General features: G+C 44.3%; 1 protein-coding gene across 4 annotated transcripts in view; it reads left to right on the forward strand.

Moving 5' to 3' along the window:
• TNFAIP8 (TNF alpha induced protein 8) overlaps positions 1–18,513 on the forward strand; it is a 131,425-nt gene that overhangs the window by 77,812 nt on the left and 35,100 nt on the right. Inside the window, exon 1 of one of the 4 annotated variants that reach the window (XM_060091872.1) lies at positions 7,946–7,964. The exons of 2 other annotated variants lie outside the window; for them this stretch is intronic. Coding sequence is in view for 1 of the 2 variants with exons in the window: in XM_060091869.1 (XP_059947852.1) it covers positions 8,583–8,655 (73 nt within the window). In the remaining variant the exon portion in view is untranslated. Of the gene's footprint in view, positions 1–7,945; positions 7,965–8,396; positions 8,656–18,513 lie in introns of those variants that run through there. One more of the 4 variants, XM_060091869.1, reaches the window with a different exon arrangement.

Below are 18,513 nucleotides of genomic sequence, written 5' to 3' on the forward strand. Positions count from 1 at the left end.
TCAGATTTAAAAAGTTAGTGATTTGTAGCTTTCTTCTGTTTCTACGAGGAAATGAATGGACTTAATAAGACCTTTTTTAGGTAGGCAGGCATACTGTTCATGTCACCACTTTCCCAGAAAATACATTCATTTTGGTGATGTTTACAATTTGTGAATCATAACTGTTACATATTTCTATAGCTCTTCTTTAAGGAGAAGCTGAATAACTTAAGTTTTGTAATCTGACCTATTCAAAAGGAAAAACTTCTGATCCATGCCTTTCAGTGCTACCTGCAAAACAGCCTCCCTTTTCCTCCTGAAACCCTGTTTGGATAAGTTCTGCTTTGGTTCACATTTTCATCACCTGCTGAGTTTGTCTGCTGTTTCAGCCTTGGCTACTTTCACCTGGCAAGGCTGTCTAGCCCTGTAGCTTCACCTCCCAGCGTTTTCTGTCTCTTAAACAGTGACGAGTTGGCACGAATATTAACTTAATAGAGAATCTACCCATGTCAGAAACTCAGTGTTAAAATCCAAATATGACAACTTGGAATGGATTAGACTTTCAAACAGATCTCGGACCAGGAGTCTATGGTCGAAATTCCACATAGGAGCACTACTTCCCTTTTCTTGTGGATTTCAGGTTTGGTCAGAAACCCCAATACAGATCTTAACTGCTCAGATGTGATCAAGTAGGGACACTACCCATCCTTTTCTACCCCCTTAGAGTGAACACACGGAAGAGAAAGAGCTTGTCACTGCTGCCGCCTCAAGCAAAGCTGCTTGCTTCTGAATACTTCATGATAATCAATAGCAGATGTGTGGCCAGCCCTGGACAGTTGCATAACTGTCTCACATTGCATTCGACTGCAATCCCTAGCCAATACGAGGGGGTCTCCAGGAGGCTGTTGAACAAGAAACTTCAGTTAAAAAAGTCTTTGTTTATCTCATCATAAAATTATTTCCTTGCAGTAAGCAGTAAAGGTAGTGGTTAGAGTGGAAGTAGTTTGAATATTACTGCCCTTAAACTTAAATTTCAGTTCATTATAAGGAGGAACGTTCTGATGATAAGAGAGGAAGTGGGACCCTGTTAAAGGAGTGAGTCTCTGTTAATAGAAGTCATCAAGGAGATTCTGGATGAATGCTTGCTGCCTGTGACATGTCTAGGAGAGTGCTTCACAGCCAGGTAGAGGATTAGAGTAAATGACCTCTAAGGTCAATTCCAAGCCTGAGTTTCTGTGACTATGATCATTGATCACTTCTTCCTCCTGCTCCTTTTCTGAAGATAAGCCAGGGATGCATAGGTCAGGTGTGGCACTGCCTTCTGGGCCCAGTCTCAGCCCTGCCTCTTTTCTTCCTGGGGAATCCCTTCTGTAGCCCCTCTCAGGTTCTCCCATGTTGACCCCATTAACCTGGGCACAGTGAGGTTCGGCCCTTTTATTTTCACTTTCCATCGCTGGACCACACACATTAAATTGCCACACCTATCTGGAACTTCTGTAGGGCCAGCATTTAGGGCTTCCAAACAGATGCTCCACAACCTAAAATAATCTGGCCTTATTCATGAAAGTATTTGGAAAAGTGATGAGGGGGACTTCATAATTTTCAGTGCTTCGTCACATTCTTGACTCATTTTTATTGTTGCTACCTTATGAAATAAGTGGCATTATCCCCATTTTACAGATGTGCAAACAGAAGCTCAGAGAGGTTAAAAGGCTTGCCGATTTTTAGAAGAAAAGTGATGGAAGAATGAATAGAAAAATAAAGTCCTAATGTAAATGAGGCAGTGCTTACTGAGTTTGTGGTAATCAGGCCCAGTTCTCCCACACTGAGTCTGGTGCTCTCTTCTCTGCTCCTGGCAGCCTCACATCCAAGGAGGTTTAGTCAGGGTCCTGACCAAACTTTTAATTTAAAAAAGAAAAAAAAGGGCTTCCCTGGTGGCGCAGTGGTTGAGAGTCCGCCTGCCGACGCAGGGGACTGGGTTCGTGCCCGGGTTCGGGAGGATCCCACATGCCACGGAGCAGCTGGGCCCGTGAGCCATGGCCGCTGGGCCTGCACGTCTGGAGCCTGTGCTCCGCAGCGGGAGAGGCCACAACAGTGAGAGGCCTGCGTACCGCAAAAAAAAAAAAGAAAAAAAAGATCTGTAGTTTCATGTGGCTGAATAAATAGACGCTATTAAACTTATGGTTTATTTAAAGCATTGAATATCAGGAATGGAATAGCTTTGATTTGAGGCTGTGGTCTAAGCATTTGAACAGAGTGATTTGAGCATTCCATCCTAGAATCATGACCAGCTCAAACTTTTTGAGAATCTTCCAGTATAGCAATCTTTGAATTATTCTTCTGCAAAATAAAGGACTTGAAGTTTACATGAGTAGTTTAATAGAGTGAGAAAGTCTGGATATAGGAAACAGGAGGCCTGGTTTGCATTTACTGTAGTCTCAAAAATATTATTAGTTTTGTGACCTTGAGCAAATTTTATAACCTCCCTTTCTTTAATTACATATCTGTAAAATGAGTATAGTGACCCAAGGGAACTAACTGAGAAGCCTGAATAAAACATATATAAATGCAAGACATCATAGCTAAGTATTACAAAAGAAAGACCCAAAGACATAAACTCTTCAGACAGTATTTTCGGACCTGATTTTGAGCGTGTGTGTGTGTGTGTGTGTGTTTCATCATCTGCTAAAAGTTTTTAGCAAGGAAGATTTCTTAGGAGAGAAATAAAAGCAAACACTGATAGTCTAGGAAATAAAAGCAAACACTGATAGTCTAGGAAACAAGTGTCTCCCAGATGTATTGTTGTCTCCCTGTGTGCGCTCACCCCAGATGTCAGCACTTCTTCCCATTCCCTCAGAATTAACCACTCACACCCAGAGCATTAGTGAGCCTGGAGGATACACTGAAAATGCCATAGGGAAGAATGAGGAGAGGGTTTACCCAGAACAAACTTCAGACACCCAGGCAGGGCCCTGGGAGGCAGCTTTCCCCATCTTCCGTCTCCACACTTATCCTCAGCCTTCTTCCTTGATTCACAGCAGTTCTGTCCCTGGCCCCCAATCTCCTCCACCTCATCCCAGTACCAGCAGTGCATAAGCAGGAGGTCACTTGAGGCTCAGAGCTTGGCCTCGTGAGAAGGTGTGTAAGGAACCTCCACTGTCATTTGAAGGGCCCTTTCTCCACTTTTGGTAAATAAAACTTCCTTAAGGAAGAAGAGTGAGATCACCTGGGCCAGGCGGGGCTCTGGTCAGACACCCATTTAGCCCCACCCCTCTTTTGGAAGGTTAAATACAAGAGAATGTCTGAGGAGGAGAAGAAGGATGCAAAGTCTGCAGCCCTAACCAGGTGAAATCAAGAACACAGATCCTTCTGTGAGCAGAGGGTTTGAAAGCCAACTTTATACATAGATCATGGAAGCCTTTAAAGACTCTCAAGGGTGTAGACATAAATAACAGAAGAAAAGGCGAGGAAAGCCTCAAAGTCAAATAGAAGAAAGCCACTTTTTTTTTTTTTTTTTTTTTTTTTTTTGCGGTACGCAGGCCTCTCACTGTTGTGGCCTCTCCCGTTGCGGAGCACAGGCTCCGGACGTGCAGGCTCAGTGGCCGTGGCTCACGGGCCCAGCCGCTCCGCGGCATGTGGGAACTTCCAGGACCAGGGGACGAACCCCTGTCCCCTGCATCGGCAGGCGGACCCTCAACCACTGCGCCACCAGGAAAGCCCGAAAGCCACCTTTTTTTTTTAACTATGTTTATTCTTTTTTAATGATATTTAATTTATTTAATTTATTTATTTTTATTTTTGGCTGCGTTGGGTCTTCGTTGCTGTGCGTGGGCTTTCTCTGGTTGCGGCGAGCGAGGGCTACTCTTTGTTGCAGTGCGCGGGCTTCTCATTGCTGTGGCTTCTCTTGTTGCGGAGCACGGGCTCTAGGCACGCCGACTTCAGTAGTTGTGGCACGTGGCCTCAGTAGTTGTGGCTCACGGGCTCTAGAGCGCAGGCTCAGTAGTTGTGGCGCAGGAGCTTAGTTGCTCTGCGGTATGTGGGATCTTCCTGGGCCAGGGCTTGAACCCGTGTCCCCTGCATTGACAGGCGGATTCTTAACTGCTGTGCCACCAAGGAAGCCTGAAAGCCACTTTTTATACCAAGTAAACAACTCTTTTTTTCCCCGACCTAAAATGTTGTTTATACAGATTCAGCCTCTTGTCAGCAGGGTAGAAATAAAAATATTGATGAAATGACCATTTCTGTAACATGGTATTCTTATGACCTAGAAGCTGTTAAGTCCATAACAAATTGACAGAGATGCTTAGTCTTTTTCACTGTAGAGAACTTACAACATTCTTGAATGGGACCAGAGTATGTGGTACCTCCTGAATGACCTGTACCTTCTCTTCCCAATTCTGCTGGCTTCTCTTCTGTGTAAGTCTGAACACTTGCTGCCCTCCCCTGTTCTTAGAGGACATCTGGGCCACTGTAAGCAAAAGGTCCAAAGCCCAGGCATTTTCCCAACAGCTTTATTGAGGTATAATTTAAGAGGAGATGTTTCTGCTGTTCTGTATAAAGTTCAGTTGAGAGGTGGTGTTAATAAACCTTCCTTAGAACCAGGATCACTTGGAAGGTTGAACTCTTTTAAGTCTCTGGTCAAAATTACCAAAATTATGCCAGTAAGCTCCATGTGAGCAGAGCCCTTTTACATGTGACACATGTAAATATTCGATAATGACTGACTGAATGAAAACAAACAAACAAACAAAAAACAGAATCTTAGCCAGCACTGTAACTCTCCCATCTTGATACAGAAGGTGGGAGAGCCACTGCTGGACATGGGTAGAAGTTCAACATAGTATTTAAAAGCAGTTTGGGGGCTTCCCTGGTGGCGCAGTGGTTGGGAGTCCGCCTGCCGATGCGGGGGGCGCGGGTTCGTGCCCCGGTCCAGGAGGATCCCGCGTGCCTCAGAGCGGCTGGGCCTGTGGGCCGTGGCCGCTGGGCCTGCGCGTCTGGAGCCTGTGCTCCGCAGCGGGAGAGGCCGCGGCAGTGGGAGGATTGCGTACCGCAAAAAAATAAAATAAATAAAAGCAGTTTGGTATTAACTGAGAAGTGCTGCTAACTTAGTTGCTATTTTGTATCAGGTGGTCTGTAAGAGATTGTTGTTGTGACTTCAGAGCGTATTCCAAGCCACACTAAGAGGTGGTGGAGTGTTTCTTAAACATACAGAAGTGAACAGGTTGCACTTACACCAGATAACAAATCATTATGATGTACTGTAGCATACTTACTAGGGCTAAAAAGTAACTAATCTCCTTTTGAAAACAGAGCAAAATCAAGACGAAGTGACTGACCTAGTATCTGTCTGTTAGCGTAGACAACCAGGGAAACCCCAGAGAATCGGATGCCCTTTGTCACCATTCTTTGGTGGGAGGGGGGGCAGTGTAGCTTAAAGTTGTACAGGTGACTGAGGAGCATCCTTATCCACACGATATCTTTTTTTTCTTATTCAGTGAATATTTATTGAATAGATACTATTTTTAGGCTAGTATACAGAGAGTGTTGTGGAAAAAATAAACATAGAAACCCTTGGGTAATTTTTTTGATGATTTCATAGAACACATACAAAATATATACACCATTTTAACTGACATTCTCGTGTTATATATTATACAGTTGTAGTTCAGAGGAGTGAAATAAGAAGTTGGAAAGAGCTAATTAGAGGCAGACACTGAACTAATACCTTATTTTACTAACACAGCTGGTTTCTTCTTTTAGGCGGTTAAGGAGATTTAGATAAATTTACAGTTAACCACAAAACAAAGAAATAAATGCTTACAAACAGTGAAACACTTCTGTAGAACTTCTGAGGACATGGACACTTTCATGTGGAGAGGTCCTAGAATATCTGGAATTTTGGATCCTAAAGAAGAGTGGTTTTTGCGGGGCGGGGGGTCGGGGGGAGGGTAGGACAAGATGGAGAGAGGCTGTGATACAATCTTTTAAAATAAACTGAGCATGCCTTGCACTTGAGCTAGATCAGGGCATTGTTCCCCAAGGTGACTTCTGGACTGCATTTAAATACAAAAGTTTTTTGCCAGGTTTCCTGAGGATCCAGCGAAAGTTCAAAGATCAGCCTAGCTGCTAAAACGACTCTAAATTGAATTAGGAGGCTGACACAGCAGTGCTTGAACTGCTCATTCAGCAGTTGTTCTCCTCGGCTAAACTGAGGGGAGCTGAAGGCCTTTTTGTGAACCCAGTGTAAAACAAGTTGGACATTAGGATGTGTACTTTAACACACCTTATGTGGTTTGTACATAATTGGACTTGCAGGACGACATTTCATAAATCATTCTTATGGGGGCACTTTCTGAAGGAAGAAGGTAAAAGTGAGTCCTTCCTGTGGCTGATGGGGCCTGGACTTTGGGTTGTGGGAATCTGCGTGTGTAATCATCACCTTGAAAAGGTGTTGCATCTTACTCCAATTATAGATGAATGGGAACTATCTTTATGTAGTTCACAGCCCTGGTGAGATCCTGCAGGGCTCCTGGCAGACATCTTTGGAGGTCTGGGCTGCTATGGGGGAGGGCAAGGACAGATGGCTCCTGTGGGCTGAGGTGGGGAGGCTTCCAGAATGATTCCTTGGATGAGACAGGAAAGGTCACTTCTGACCGGTAAGGGAGCTTTTCTTTGGGTTCAGAATGACCTTCATGTCTCCTCTGTAAGTCTGAAGTTACAAAGTGAAGGTATGCATCCTAGCAGCTCAGGATGTGTGGCGGGGGGACCTTGCAGTTAACTGCGATTTTTGGAAGGGTGCAGCCTGTTACCCTTTTGGTGGTGAGGTCAGTTTCCGGGAGGCTCCACAATACTGATATTTTCCAGATGTTTCTCCTCTTTTCTCCTTTCTGACTGGCTATGTCTTCCTCTCATCATCCTGCCCTTTTAGTAGAATTGAGATAAAATTCTTCTTGGTGTCTTATGCCTGTTAGAATCACTCAGCAGTAGGAACTGATTTAATATCTAGGCCTTATATTAATATTTATAATAGCCTTCACTGCTTGTGAATAGCATAAATACTTCTTTTCTGTTCAAACCCAATACTGAAATAAAACCCAAGAATATCTTTTACAAAAATTTACTTTTAATGGTGGCGGTAGTTTGTAATAATCTGTGTAGGATTTTATGGTTTTCATATCACTTTTTGCTTATATTACCTTCTTCAATACCAAACATAAACTTGTGAAGTAAATAAAATTTATTAATCCTCATTTTCCAGATGAGGAAGGGGAGGCCCAGAGAAGTTAAATAATTTGCTCAAGGTCATACAAATAATAAATGGCAGAACTAAATCTTAATTCAGATTCTTTATATCTGTTGTATATTCTTTTCATTAAATTTACTATAGGGCCTCTTTTCTTGTTTTTTGCCCATATTAAAAAAAAGGGGGGGGAAATGAAGAAAAAGAAAGCAGCTGGAAAATAAATTTATTAAAAGAATGTAACTTTTCTCACAGTTTCCTATTGAATCTTTCAGGTATGTTATTTGAGGACCTGTTGCCTTAGATTGGTAATAAAACGAATGCTCTGCAAAATACCTCAATAAGACAGGTATGTCGGTGGCAGCTCTGGTCTCCCATTCTCCGACGGAAAAATTAAGGTTTCACAAAGCTAAAACGTCTTCCTCTCAGCCGGTTGTAGGAGCTTGTGGACCCGACCAGGGGGCAGAATTGAGATCTGTCCTCCAGGCTCTCCAGCCTCTTTATTCTATCAGCATTTCAAAAGCCTGACTACCTCCCCACCCACGCCTCCTCTTTCGGCTTTTTGGAAGGAATTTATCCCTGGTAGTTGCGATTAGCGCGGGGAGGGAATCGCCCCCTCCGTCTGGGGGATGGCCCTTGCGTAACTGCAGAGGAGTTAGTGCTCCTGGGTTGGGGTTTGAGTAGAAGTGCTCGCCCGGGTTATACGGAATGAGAAAGCCGCCTTGTCTGCTTTTCCTGCGCAAAGGTAAGGGGTGGAGGCTACACCCCACTTTCTGATAAAGGCCCCCCTCTTGGGCTTGTGAAGCAGGTATCTTCCAGGCACATGGACCAATATCCACGTTACTTTACTACAAAAATAACGTATAAAACCGAGCGGCTTTAAAATCCTTCATTTTGGGCGTATAAAACCCCAAGATACAGAAAGTTAAATGGGCGTCGAAAAATGTAACTTAAAGATGGAGAAGCATTCTTTGGACTGCGTATGCGTTCATGCCTTATGTAAAACAGCAGCGCGCGCCGAGATGGGTCTTTTTTCTTCCCTGCACATTGATTTACCAGGCATGGCCCGTCCGGGGTCCTGGCGGCCGGCACCCCTCTGCCCGGCCCCTCCACAAAGTCAGCCCCACCTGCGTGCGCCCGGCCGCCAGGTCGCCGGCGACGGGCTGGGGCGCGCGCCCCGGGGGCGGACTCCCGCCGCCCAGCTGAGACGCGATTCGTCACTCTTGCAGAACTTTCCCCCTGAAAATCCCTGCACCAAAACCAGCCCTCCCGCCCCGCGGAGGTTTTGATTTTAGTGGCTTTCCTTCCTTTTATTTTCCGTCGTGTGCGGGTTTGGGCTGCCGAGCAAATTTGCAGCTCGTCCATGTCAGCGGCAGTCGCTTCTGCCGCCGCTTACCCTGACACCATGCACTCCGAAGCAGAAGAATCGAAGGAAGGTACGAGTTTGATTTTGCTGGGGGCCCCGCCAGATTCTGCGCAGGAATGTGGAAGTAGGGCGGAGTAGGGGAGCAGATCGGTATTTAAAAGTGAGCGGTGGGTACTTTGTCCACTCTCCCTGCGCCTTCGCTGCTCAGTTAGAGCCGAATGTGCCGAATCCTGGACCCTTCTCACCCCGCGGCCGTTCAAAGGGGAGGGGAGGAAGAGTCGGACCTAGCTCAGCCAGCCCACTAAAAGCTGCTTTCTAGATTTCTCTGGAAACGAAACAGCCCCAGTATTGACTCCAAGAACGCAAAATGTACTTGGAAGAGCGCTGCCTGCCTGCATCAGGACAGCCGAAAGCCAGATCCCCTGGAAGAGCCTTAAGACTCAAGGGTCTCTTGAAAAAGGGTTTCAGAAATTGGAAACGTTGTGTGTTTCCGGCTAAAAGGGGAAGCTGCGTGGGGGGGAGAAGTGAAAGATCTGTATTTGGGGAATAGGTTGTTTTTTTTGCTTTTTGTTTTTATTTTCTTGTTGGCTGTTCAGCAGTGAATTTATTTTGTTGGAGGCTTTAAGGGGGCTGAGAGATGAGGGAGGCCTTGTGCAACTTGAAACTGAGGAGAGTTTGTCTGTTTCCAGCTTTGCCAAAGCAAAGGGTTTCATTTACTCCTAACAGAGAGCGGGTGACAGGGCTGGAAAAGCTCCAACCAAAACACAATTATACGCTGCTGTTAGTTCGGGGAGTTTATTTGTGTGTGAGTGTTTGTATGCTCTGTTTCCTGAAATTTTATGTATACAAAAGTCCTCTTGTAAGTTGAGGTAGGAATAGGGATAGTTGGGGGACTGTTCAAGATTGTGAAATTTCTTTTCTTTTCAAGTAGCCTCTTGGGAAACTGGTGAATTTCAAGTCAATCACAGCAGCTCTGGGAGCGTGAGGAACAGAAAGGAGCCACATCGTTTCCCCATTTGGTAGCTATCAGGGAGAGCCTTTGAAACTTGTCCTCTTCTTTTAGTGAGTCCCATCCCCAAAGTAAAGCCCTGTGTTTCAAGATGTAGTCTGTGTGGGCTGACGTCTACTTTATTATGCTGTGTGAAGGAAGCAGTCAATAAAAACAGGCTTGTTTAAAAGAAATATGGGGCTGGTGTGAATGAAAAATGACAGCCAGGAGCATTGTTTTTGAGCTTGATGTGGAGTTTGGGGGGTTAATGTTTTCTTGCTGCCGCGGAGTCTGTCCTGATGGAGCTTTGTGCTGATGGAGGCTTTTCTGTTCTGTCTTTTAGACAGCAATTTACGTAAGTCACAAGTAGTCGGAGGCAAATAGGAAACGGGCTGAGCGAATCCAGTGGTGAACTTTTATATGAATTACGAGTAGCACTTACATTGGTCTTTTTCTCCCAGGCATGTTTTTTTCTTTTGAAAAAAAAGGGAGTGGGGAGAAAGTGGACAACAGTATCCCAAAGCATATGATACATTCTTCTAACAGCACCCCCATTCTTCTCTCCTTCCCAGCTCACCCTTTGCAAGCCTGAAAACTGGAGTGTGAAGAGGTTTTTTAATGTGCACCCCACCTTGTTCCTTACCTTACCCCTCCACTTTCCATCATTTACAGTCTACAGATCTGTAGCAAATTATCCTGCCTCTGCTTTTTACAGAAAGCTCAGAATGTTTCTTTTAAAATAATATGAGGTGCTAGAGTTTTAAATTGATGGCAGTTAGGGTAGGATATGGAATAACTCTTGAGGGAGATTGAATAAATACTTCATTAACAAATGGAATCATGGTAGCTTCTGCCAGGAAATAAAGGATGAGTGTCTGTGTATATATGTGTGTTTTGTGTGTGTGTGTGCATGTGTGTGTGTGTGTCCCTGGCAGTTCTGGCAAGACTGGTTGTTGGCTGTGATCTAGAACCCTCCATTTAGCTACCACCACTCAGAAAGGAGCAATGCTGTTTAAATAGCTCCAGTTATCTTTATTCTCTATCCTTACTAATCCTGTCCCCTCTCCTTAGCTTTTTTTTTCCTCCTTGTGGACTTAATGTGTCCCGTTTAGTATGAGATCACCACAAACTCTCCACAATGTCTGCATTACAAGAAAACTGCCGTTGGATGCTTCATGCCTGACTTGCTGTAATGAGAGATACTTTTAAGTCATTATTCTGAACCACAGTTTGAGACTAGTATACTTTGTTTGGGGTTGAATCTGAAAAAAAATATCAAGTCGGATTTAGAAATCCTTGGAGGCCAACTTATTTGTGTATGTGAGTGAATGTAGAAGCAAATGACTGGGGATATTGTTAAGCCATCATAGTTTAGGACGGACTTGACTCTGTGCCAGGAGTGCTGAACCTTCATCCTTGGTCAATAGCCACCTCCTATAGAATTGATTTAATTTTGCCTTACAAATGAATAGGTGATTGTGCTTGAGTATTAAACAGAGAGAAAAAAAAAAAACCAGACCTCACTTTATTAAAAGCTGAATGAGTTTAAGATATCCAGACATAATATGAATAGGAAAGCAAGAGAAAGGAAGGAAGAAGCCTGCTTTGTTAAATTGGGGAAGGCCATTGAAAGAAGGATATCAACAGTTTCCAGTGGATAGGGGCTTCCTGAGGAGATGGGTTGATGGCCATATTTTTGGCATTTAATTGATTCCTGTTGAGTAAATTACTTAATTATAAAGTAGGGAACATGAATGGCAGCTAAGATCTCAGAAGATCTTTCTAGTGCCAAGCCTCAAGGAATCTGGCGCTTCTCTGTCCTGGTTATTGAAGCTTTGGTACCAGAAAGCAAGGAAGCCATTATTAAGGAGGGGTTGCTTTGGGAGGGTTGAGCTGTGAGTGAGCTCAGCTCCTCCTCTCTTGCCCATAATAGCACTTCCTGCCACCACCTCTCTCATGCCTCACCAGGCCTGCTATTTCATAAAGAAAACAGTAGCCATTAGACAACCCCCCCCCCCCGACTTCCTGCTTCCAAACTGACAGACTCACCTTCACACACACCCACTCTCCCGGTGTCTGTGGAACAGGTGTGCTTCCTGCTGCGGAGGCCACTCCTTCCACCCTGGTCTCCTAACTGCATCAGTTGGCCCCATGTCTTTCCTGGCACCTTCCCTTCTGCGTATAGATGGGCTCAAGCTCCCTACTTTGGGTTGTTGGCACTTGATGGTCTTTCTGCCCGAAATCCTTCTCCCCACCTGACCCTCTTTTCCTGGTCAGGTCTTTGGAGAGGCTCTTTCTGAACCTCCAACTTAAATTAAGATCCCCTTACTGCTGACTCTCAGGACACCTAATCTTTTCCTCACTGGTACTCACCACGTTGTTTAGCATCTTTCTCTAAACCACAAGCTCTTGAGGGCAAGACTGTGTCTGTTTTATTCCCCCCGCTATGTCTCCAAGACCTATACAGTGAGAGGTGATCATTCAGTACTTATAAAATGAATGAATGATCTTCATTTTTTAAAGGTAATCCTCAGTACTTTGTTAATTTTAAGCACTTATTTCTCCTTTAAAATGAACCTGCTTTTTTTTTTTTTTTTACCTTTTGCATGGTTCCTACTTTCTCACTCTTTGTCATCCCTCATCCACTGAAATCTGTCTTTTTCTCCACTACTCCATTGAAATTGCCCAAATCACCAGTGATTTCCGAGGTGCTAAAATCACCAGTGACCCAGCATTCATATTTTCGGCCTGATCTTGACCTTTTTCTGCAGCATTTGACACTAGAAGACCAGTGTCCCTGCAGTCCTAAACTCTTTCCTTAGTTCCTATGCCTCTACACTCTCCTGATTTCACTTCCTTTTTCTAGCTGTTTCTTTCTAATCTCCTAGACCTCCAGCCTGGGCTTTTCTAAGAGCCATCTGTACAGCCAGCTGCCTGGTAAACACCATACTTTTTTTTTTTTTTAATTGAAGTATAGTTGGTTTACAATGTTGTGTTAGTTTCTGGTGTACAGCAAAGTGATTCAGTATGCATATATATTTCATATTCTTTTCCATTATAGTTTATTATAAGATATTGAATATAGCTCCCTGTGCTATACAATAGGACCTTGTTGGTTATCTATTTTATATATAGTAGTTTATCCCAAGCTCCTAATTTATCCCTCCCACCCACTTTCCCCTCTGGTAATCATAAGTTTGTTTTCTATGTCTGTGAGTCCAGGTAAACACCATGCTTTAGTGAATGTCAAATAGGTATCACATTCAACAGGTCTACACTGAGCCCATCATTTCCTACTCTTCACAAATCTGATCCTCCTTTTGTATCATCACTGAATATCACTGCACTCTTTTTGGCTTCCAAACTACAAATCTGTAAGTTGTCCTTGTCCCTACGCTCTCCTTTATCTTCAGCTTCCACCTGGCACTTCATCCTCCTCATTATCTGTTGAACGCATCTCCTTCTCTTCACCTTCCTGGCCCCTGCCTTGGTTCAAGCCCTCAGCGTTTGTACCCTCATGATTACAATAACTACTTCTCTCATCAGGGTTCTTGGTTGAAAGAAATGGAAGTTGATTCCTGCTATTATGAGCTGAAGAAGGTATTGAAAGTATATCGGATAGTTCACAGATCCACAAAAGGAATTAGCCTCTGAAAAAATGCATCAGGAAATGCAGCCAAGAATCTCCTGATTAGGACCTCACCGTGGCCTCGGCCTCCTGTATATTTTTCAGTTCTGTCACTGATGGGACTCCAGATGTGACTGAATATTTGGTCATCCTCGACATTTAAAAATCTCAGAAATAAGCCAGCTGATTTGTCAGTGCTAGATTGTGTCCTTGCCCCTTGCTGCCTGTGGGAGAGGGGACTTCTGGTTCCAGCTTTGGGAGTGAGAGGTAGGGGTGTGACTCCTCCAACCACTTGCAAAATGAGCGTTTCTTCAGAAATAGAAAGGGACTTCTGACATGGATCACCAAAACAGCAACAGACATCTACCACACCACTGGACTGGTTCATCCAACCCTGGTGTTGCCCTGTTTATTTACTTCCTTGTTCCCTCAACAAACGTCGTTTCTTTTTTGGGGATCACTCTCTTGCCCCTCCTCAAGTGGGTAATGTCTCACTTACCCAGTGACCCAGTTTGGAGAAGATGATCTTTCATGGCCTTCCCATAATACCCTGTATTTCCCTCAGTAGTACCATGTTTTCATGTATTATGGCTATTAATTTTCTTTTCCTTTGCCTCCACTTCGTTATAAGTTTTTTCAGAGAGCAACATGTGTGCATGTTTTGTTTTGTTTTTGCTTGACCTAGGGCCTCTTTTATATAGTAGGGCCTAATAAAGCATTGTCAAATTAATCAATTTAAAATGAGATTACATGATATGATGAAACTTTTTAGAGCAATGCTGAGAAGTTGTCTAGCCTCACTTTTACAGGAATAGTGCCTTCCAAAACTAGAGGACAAATCTATTTAGTGTTTCTTAGATTCTCCACTAAAGTACTTTTAATGGCAGAGGCAAAACAAGCATGTGTCTTTGATCACTGGGGTTGGGACCTAAGGTGGCTTATGAACATTTCAAATTGCCTTGAAGACTGAAGAAACCATTCTGAAACTAAAATGTATTGAGTGCTTCCATGTGCCAGGAACAGTGCTAAGCATCTGTTTATGTATATTATCTCATTTAACACTTGTTTAATAACCCTTTGTTTTAGTTCCACATAACAATTAAGAAAACTAAGGTTCAAAGAGGTTAAAAACCATGCCTGAAACCACAAAACTAGAAAAGGTAGAATCAAGATTTGAATGGAAGCCGACTATCCATAGACCCTGGGCTTTCAACCGTGATGTGGTACTTCCAGGAGTGTCCAAAAGCTGCTCTCCCCCATCCTCGAGTAATCTTGGCACTCAGGAGGATGCTCTCTGTGGTCCTGTGTCCACTTGTACCCCATTTTTGAGAAGACAGGAGTGGAGAGACCAGATGTCTTAGAGGAGAAAGAGAAGAGCCCAGGCTTGAGTACATCCTTCTACCCCTGATGCAGGAGATCTAGGAACCCAGCAGGACTGGGTGGGAGGTACCTGGAGCCTACCGCAGCAAGAGGGACCAGAGTTCCTGTGGGACAAGAGAGGGACCTCACTTTCTGAGCCAGTGGCGAGCTTGAGAACAGAGGGCTTGGATTCCTCAGGTCACTGATGTGAAGCAAGGTTCAATTACGTGTGTGTTAAGTTATTACAACGGGGTGACTTTGTAGTATCCACTGAGTTTCAAGTTTCTTTAAAATCTGCAAGGACTATATACACATGTGAGTGATTCTCAACACAGTTGTGTTCTACTCACTTAATTCGTCATGCCTCCTGATAATATGTTAATTTGTTGGGCATGTGCACAGGCATTGGCACTCTCAATTGTAGCCCTCCTCAGCTTTAGTATCATTTAACAGGTGCCTCATCTATTCCTCAGTGCTTCTGCAGTGGTTTCTCTGAGCTCCAGGTTGCTTTGAGTCCATCTCGCTAGAGACTGCCAGAGCTGGGGTCCCAATTCCTGGTGGGTTTTCAGGAATGGATCAATCGGAGCGCCAGTCAAGTGACTGAGATCAGTCAAGTGCCAGGACAAGGTATGCCTGAGCTTTGCTGCCCCCTCCAGCCCATGTGCCTTGCAGAACCTTGCCGGGATCTCGTGGTCAGCATTACCCCACCTCCCAGGAATTTTAAATCTTCAAGGAGACAAAAAGTAGAGACTTCCACTACAAAGAAGGGAACCAATACCTGTCAAAGTATTGATCATAGAAAAGTTCAGTTCCATGGTGGTGATTTATTAATATCCTCTTCTATAATCAGAAAGCTCAGTGGTATCGTTTAAGCTGCCCACACCAGGTGGTGTCCTCCCTGTTTTAGATAATCATGTTCATTGCTAAGCATTACCATACCGGTGTTCTCCCCTTTCCCCTCCCTTCCCTAGCCCTTGCTCTGCACAGGGAATGATGAGTTCAGAGGTGAAGCAGTAGTTTGGCTCTGACGAAATGCACAGCACTTGGTGCAGCTGACCTTGATGTCATTTATAATGTAGAAGGTGCAGCCTGTGCTCTAAAACACTGGACTTTGATGTGATTGTTTCCTTTTATATAGTCATTAGCCTTGGAGCGCAATGTGCTGACAAGGACTAAAAATGGAAAATCCATTTAGAGATCTGTGCCATACTGTCTCCTCTACAGTGGACATCACTGATAACCTGGTATTGCCTGACACCCCCAGCTCTGTAAGCCAAATAATACCGGGGCCTTTTTCTTCCTCACTTCTGAAATTTTCATCAGACTGAATTTGCATCACACCTTTCTTGTCCTCACATTAGGATGCCTTGGAACAACCAGGATAAACAGGGATGATTAAATTCCCTGCTCCTGGGACTTCCCTGGAAGTCCAGTGGCTAAGGCTCCATGCTTCCACTTCAGGGGGCGCGGGTTTGATCCCTGGTCCTGGAACTAAGATCCCGCATGCTGCTCGGTGCAGCCAAAAAAGAACAAAAACAAAAACCAAATTCCCTGCTCCTGGTTGCTGATAATCCAGGAAGTAACCAAAAAATGGGTGGGTAAAAGAGAATGCAGTAGGGTGAGAGAAAGTCTCGGGGCCCACTGATTTCATTTCAGCATAATGCAGTGGCTAGATTTGCCACAAACCGTTTGTCAACATTTCCATCTGTATGAGAAAGATGCTAACAACTTGAGAAACATTGAGATGAACATGGTCGTATACTTCATTCAGTAGATTGTGCCTAAAAAGATAGTATAAGCTGAATTTTTAAAAAAATCAAATCAGTATATATATCTGAAATATTTAAGGAAGATGTACAGCGAGAAGCCTTTTATAATTAAAATGATTCCCCCTACAAATACAAGTAGAATCACCATGAATTTTTTTTTCTGGCCGCACTGCACAGCTTGTGCAGTGGTCAGCTTGTGCAGTGGGATTTTAGTTCCCTGACCAGGGATTGAATCCAGGCCATCAGCAGTGAGAGGGTAGAGCCCTAACTGGACTGCCAGGGGATTCCCCAGTCACCATGCTTTAGCGTTAAAAGCAACTTTGCAGGTCCTTTCGTCTAACCTCTTCATTTAGAAATGAGGAACTGAGGCCCAGAGAGGTGATGTTTAGGCCCTTTCTACCCACGTTGTGCCTGTTTGGCAAACAAGAAATTTTGCAAGCCTAGGTTTCAGCATCCCGGATTTTTGCATGAGATCTCCTGGAAGCAGGACAACCTAATCTGTTTGTGTGGGTGTCATTCATTACCTTTTGGGGGAATTTATTTCACCTTCTCTTATGTGTACCTCAGGAAAGTAAAAGATGAGGAGGCATTGTGAAATAAAATTTAGCTCTGCAATAGATCCTTTTAGATCCCTGGTTTTGAAGGTGATAGACTGAGTGAGAGGCAATTTAACAGTGAGCTCACTTGTTTTCATTCCTTTGAGAACATCACTCAGGAAAATTAGCTCAGTAGTTGGTTGGGCAGGGGTGCTCTTCCTTGGGGAGAAGGTGTGCATGTATGTGGGTGGGAAGGGAGTGGGCATTAGACACTGGACATGCAGTTGCAGGAGCAGATGGGCAGCCCACAGCCTGGTTTTCCCCGGAGCACTGTGGGCCCGGTGCATGCTGGGAGTCAGAACATGTTCTTTTTTTGAGAAGCAGCCCACTGCTCCCCCCGCCGCTGATCGAGATACCTGAAAGAGCAATTGCTTAGATCTTTTTTCTTCCAGTTTTGTTAAGATATAATTGACATGCAGCACTGTGTAAGTTAAAGGTGTACAGCATAATGATTTGACTTACCATCATGAAATGATTATCACAATAAGTTTAGTGAATATCTGTCATCTCATATAGATACAAATTTAAAGAAACAGGAAAAATTTTTTTTCCTTGTGATGAGAGCTCTTAGGATTTACTCTCTTAAAAATTTTCGTGGGCTTCCCTGGTGGCACTGTGGTTGAGAGTCCGCCTGCCGATGCAGGGGACACGGGTTCGTGCCCCGGTCCGGGAAGATCCCACATGCCACGGAGCGGCTGGGCCCGTGAACCGTGGCCGCTGAGCCTGTGCATCCGGAGCCTGTGTTCCACAATGGGAGAGGCCACAACAGTGAGAGGCCCGCATACCATTATAAAAAAAAAAAAAAAAAAGATTTCGTATATAAGATATAGCAATGTCAATTATATTTATCATGTGTTTTAAATCTTGTTCTAAACCTTGAAGGAGAGTTAGGCGTAGATCTGTAGTGTGTCCTGAGTGACTGACCGCAGGGTGGGCAGTAAATGGCTGAGGGAGTGCTGCTCCGGGAATCTGTAAGACTGTAAATCCTGTGTTGTTAGGTTGGTACCTATGGTATTTACGGTTTTAAAGATGTATGGGGGTTTGTGTTTGTATACATAACATCGTCTGTGGACTTACATTAGAATTCAGTCTCCACCTTCATCGTGACAAACAACATTTAATTTTATAGATAACTGGGAGTAAAGTTTCTTCCAAGGAAATGCTAAAGCATAGAGGCCACTAAGCGTAATGCCCTAAGTGACCAGGACAGCTTGAGGCCTGAAGCCTTAAGACCTCATGTCCCCAAGTCAGGGTTGACTGTCAGGAAGAAAATAAGGAATTCATGAACTTTCCTTCCCGTGTGACCTGCCATGTATCCTTGATGCCAGCTCACCTGGCCCAGGTATGTGTTTTCATGTGGCCCCCTCTGCTAGGCTGAGGAGCTGGGGACCAGAGGTGTCCCCAGAAGTACAGGCTGTTCTGCTCACCATGGACAGTCCTGTTTCCCAGGTGCAGCCTCTCTCCCTCAATCACTGCTGTCTTCCCTGGGATTCTCATAGCAACAAATGTTGGCTGAGTTAGTACTTCCTCTGGCGGGGCCTGGAGAAGCAGATTGTGTGTATAGAGGGCCCCGCCCTGACAGAACTCC

This window comes from Mesoplodon densirostris, chromosome 3 (assembly GCF_025265405.1).
Source record: "Mesoplodon densirostris isolate mMesDen1 chromosome 3, mMesDen1 primary haplotype, whole genome shotgun sequence".
Lineage (NCBI taxonomy): Eukaryota > Metazoa > Chordata > Mammalia > Artiodactyla > Ziphiidae > Mesoplodon > Mesoplodon densirostris.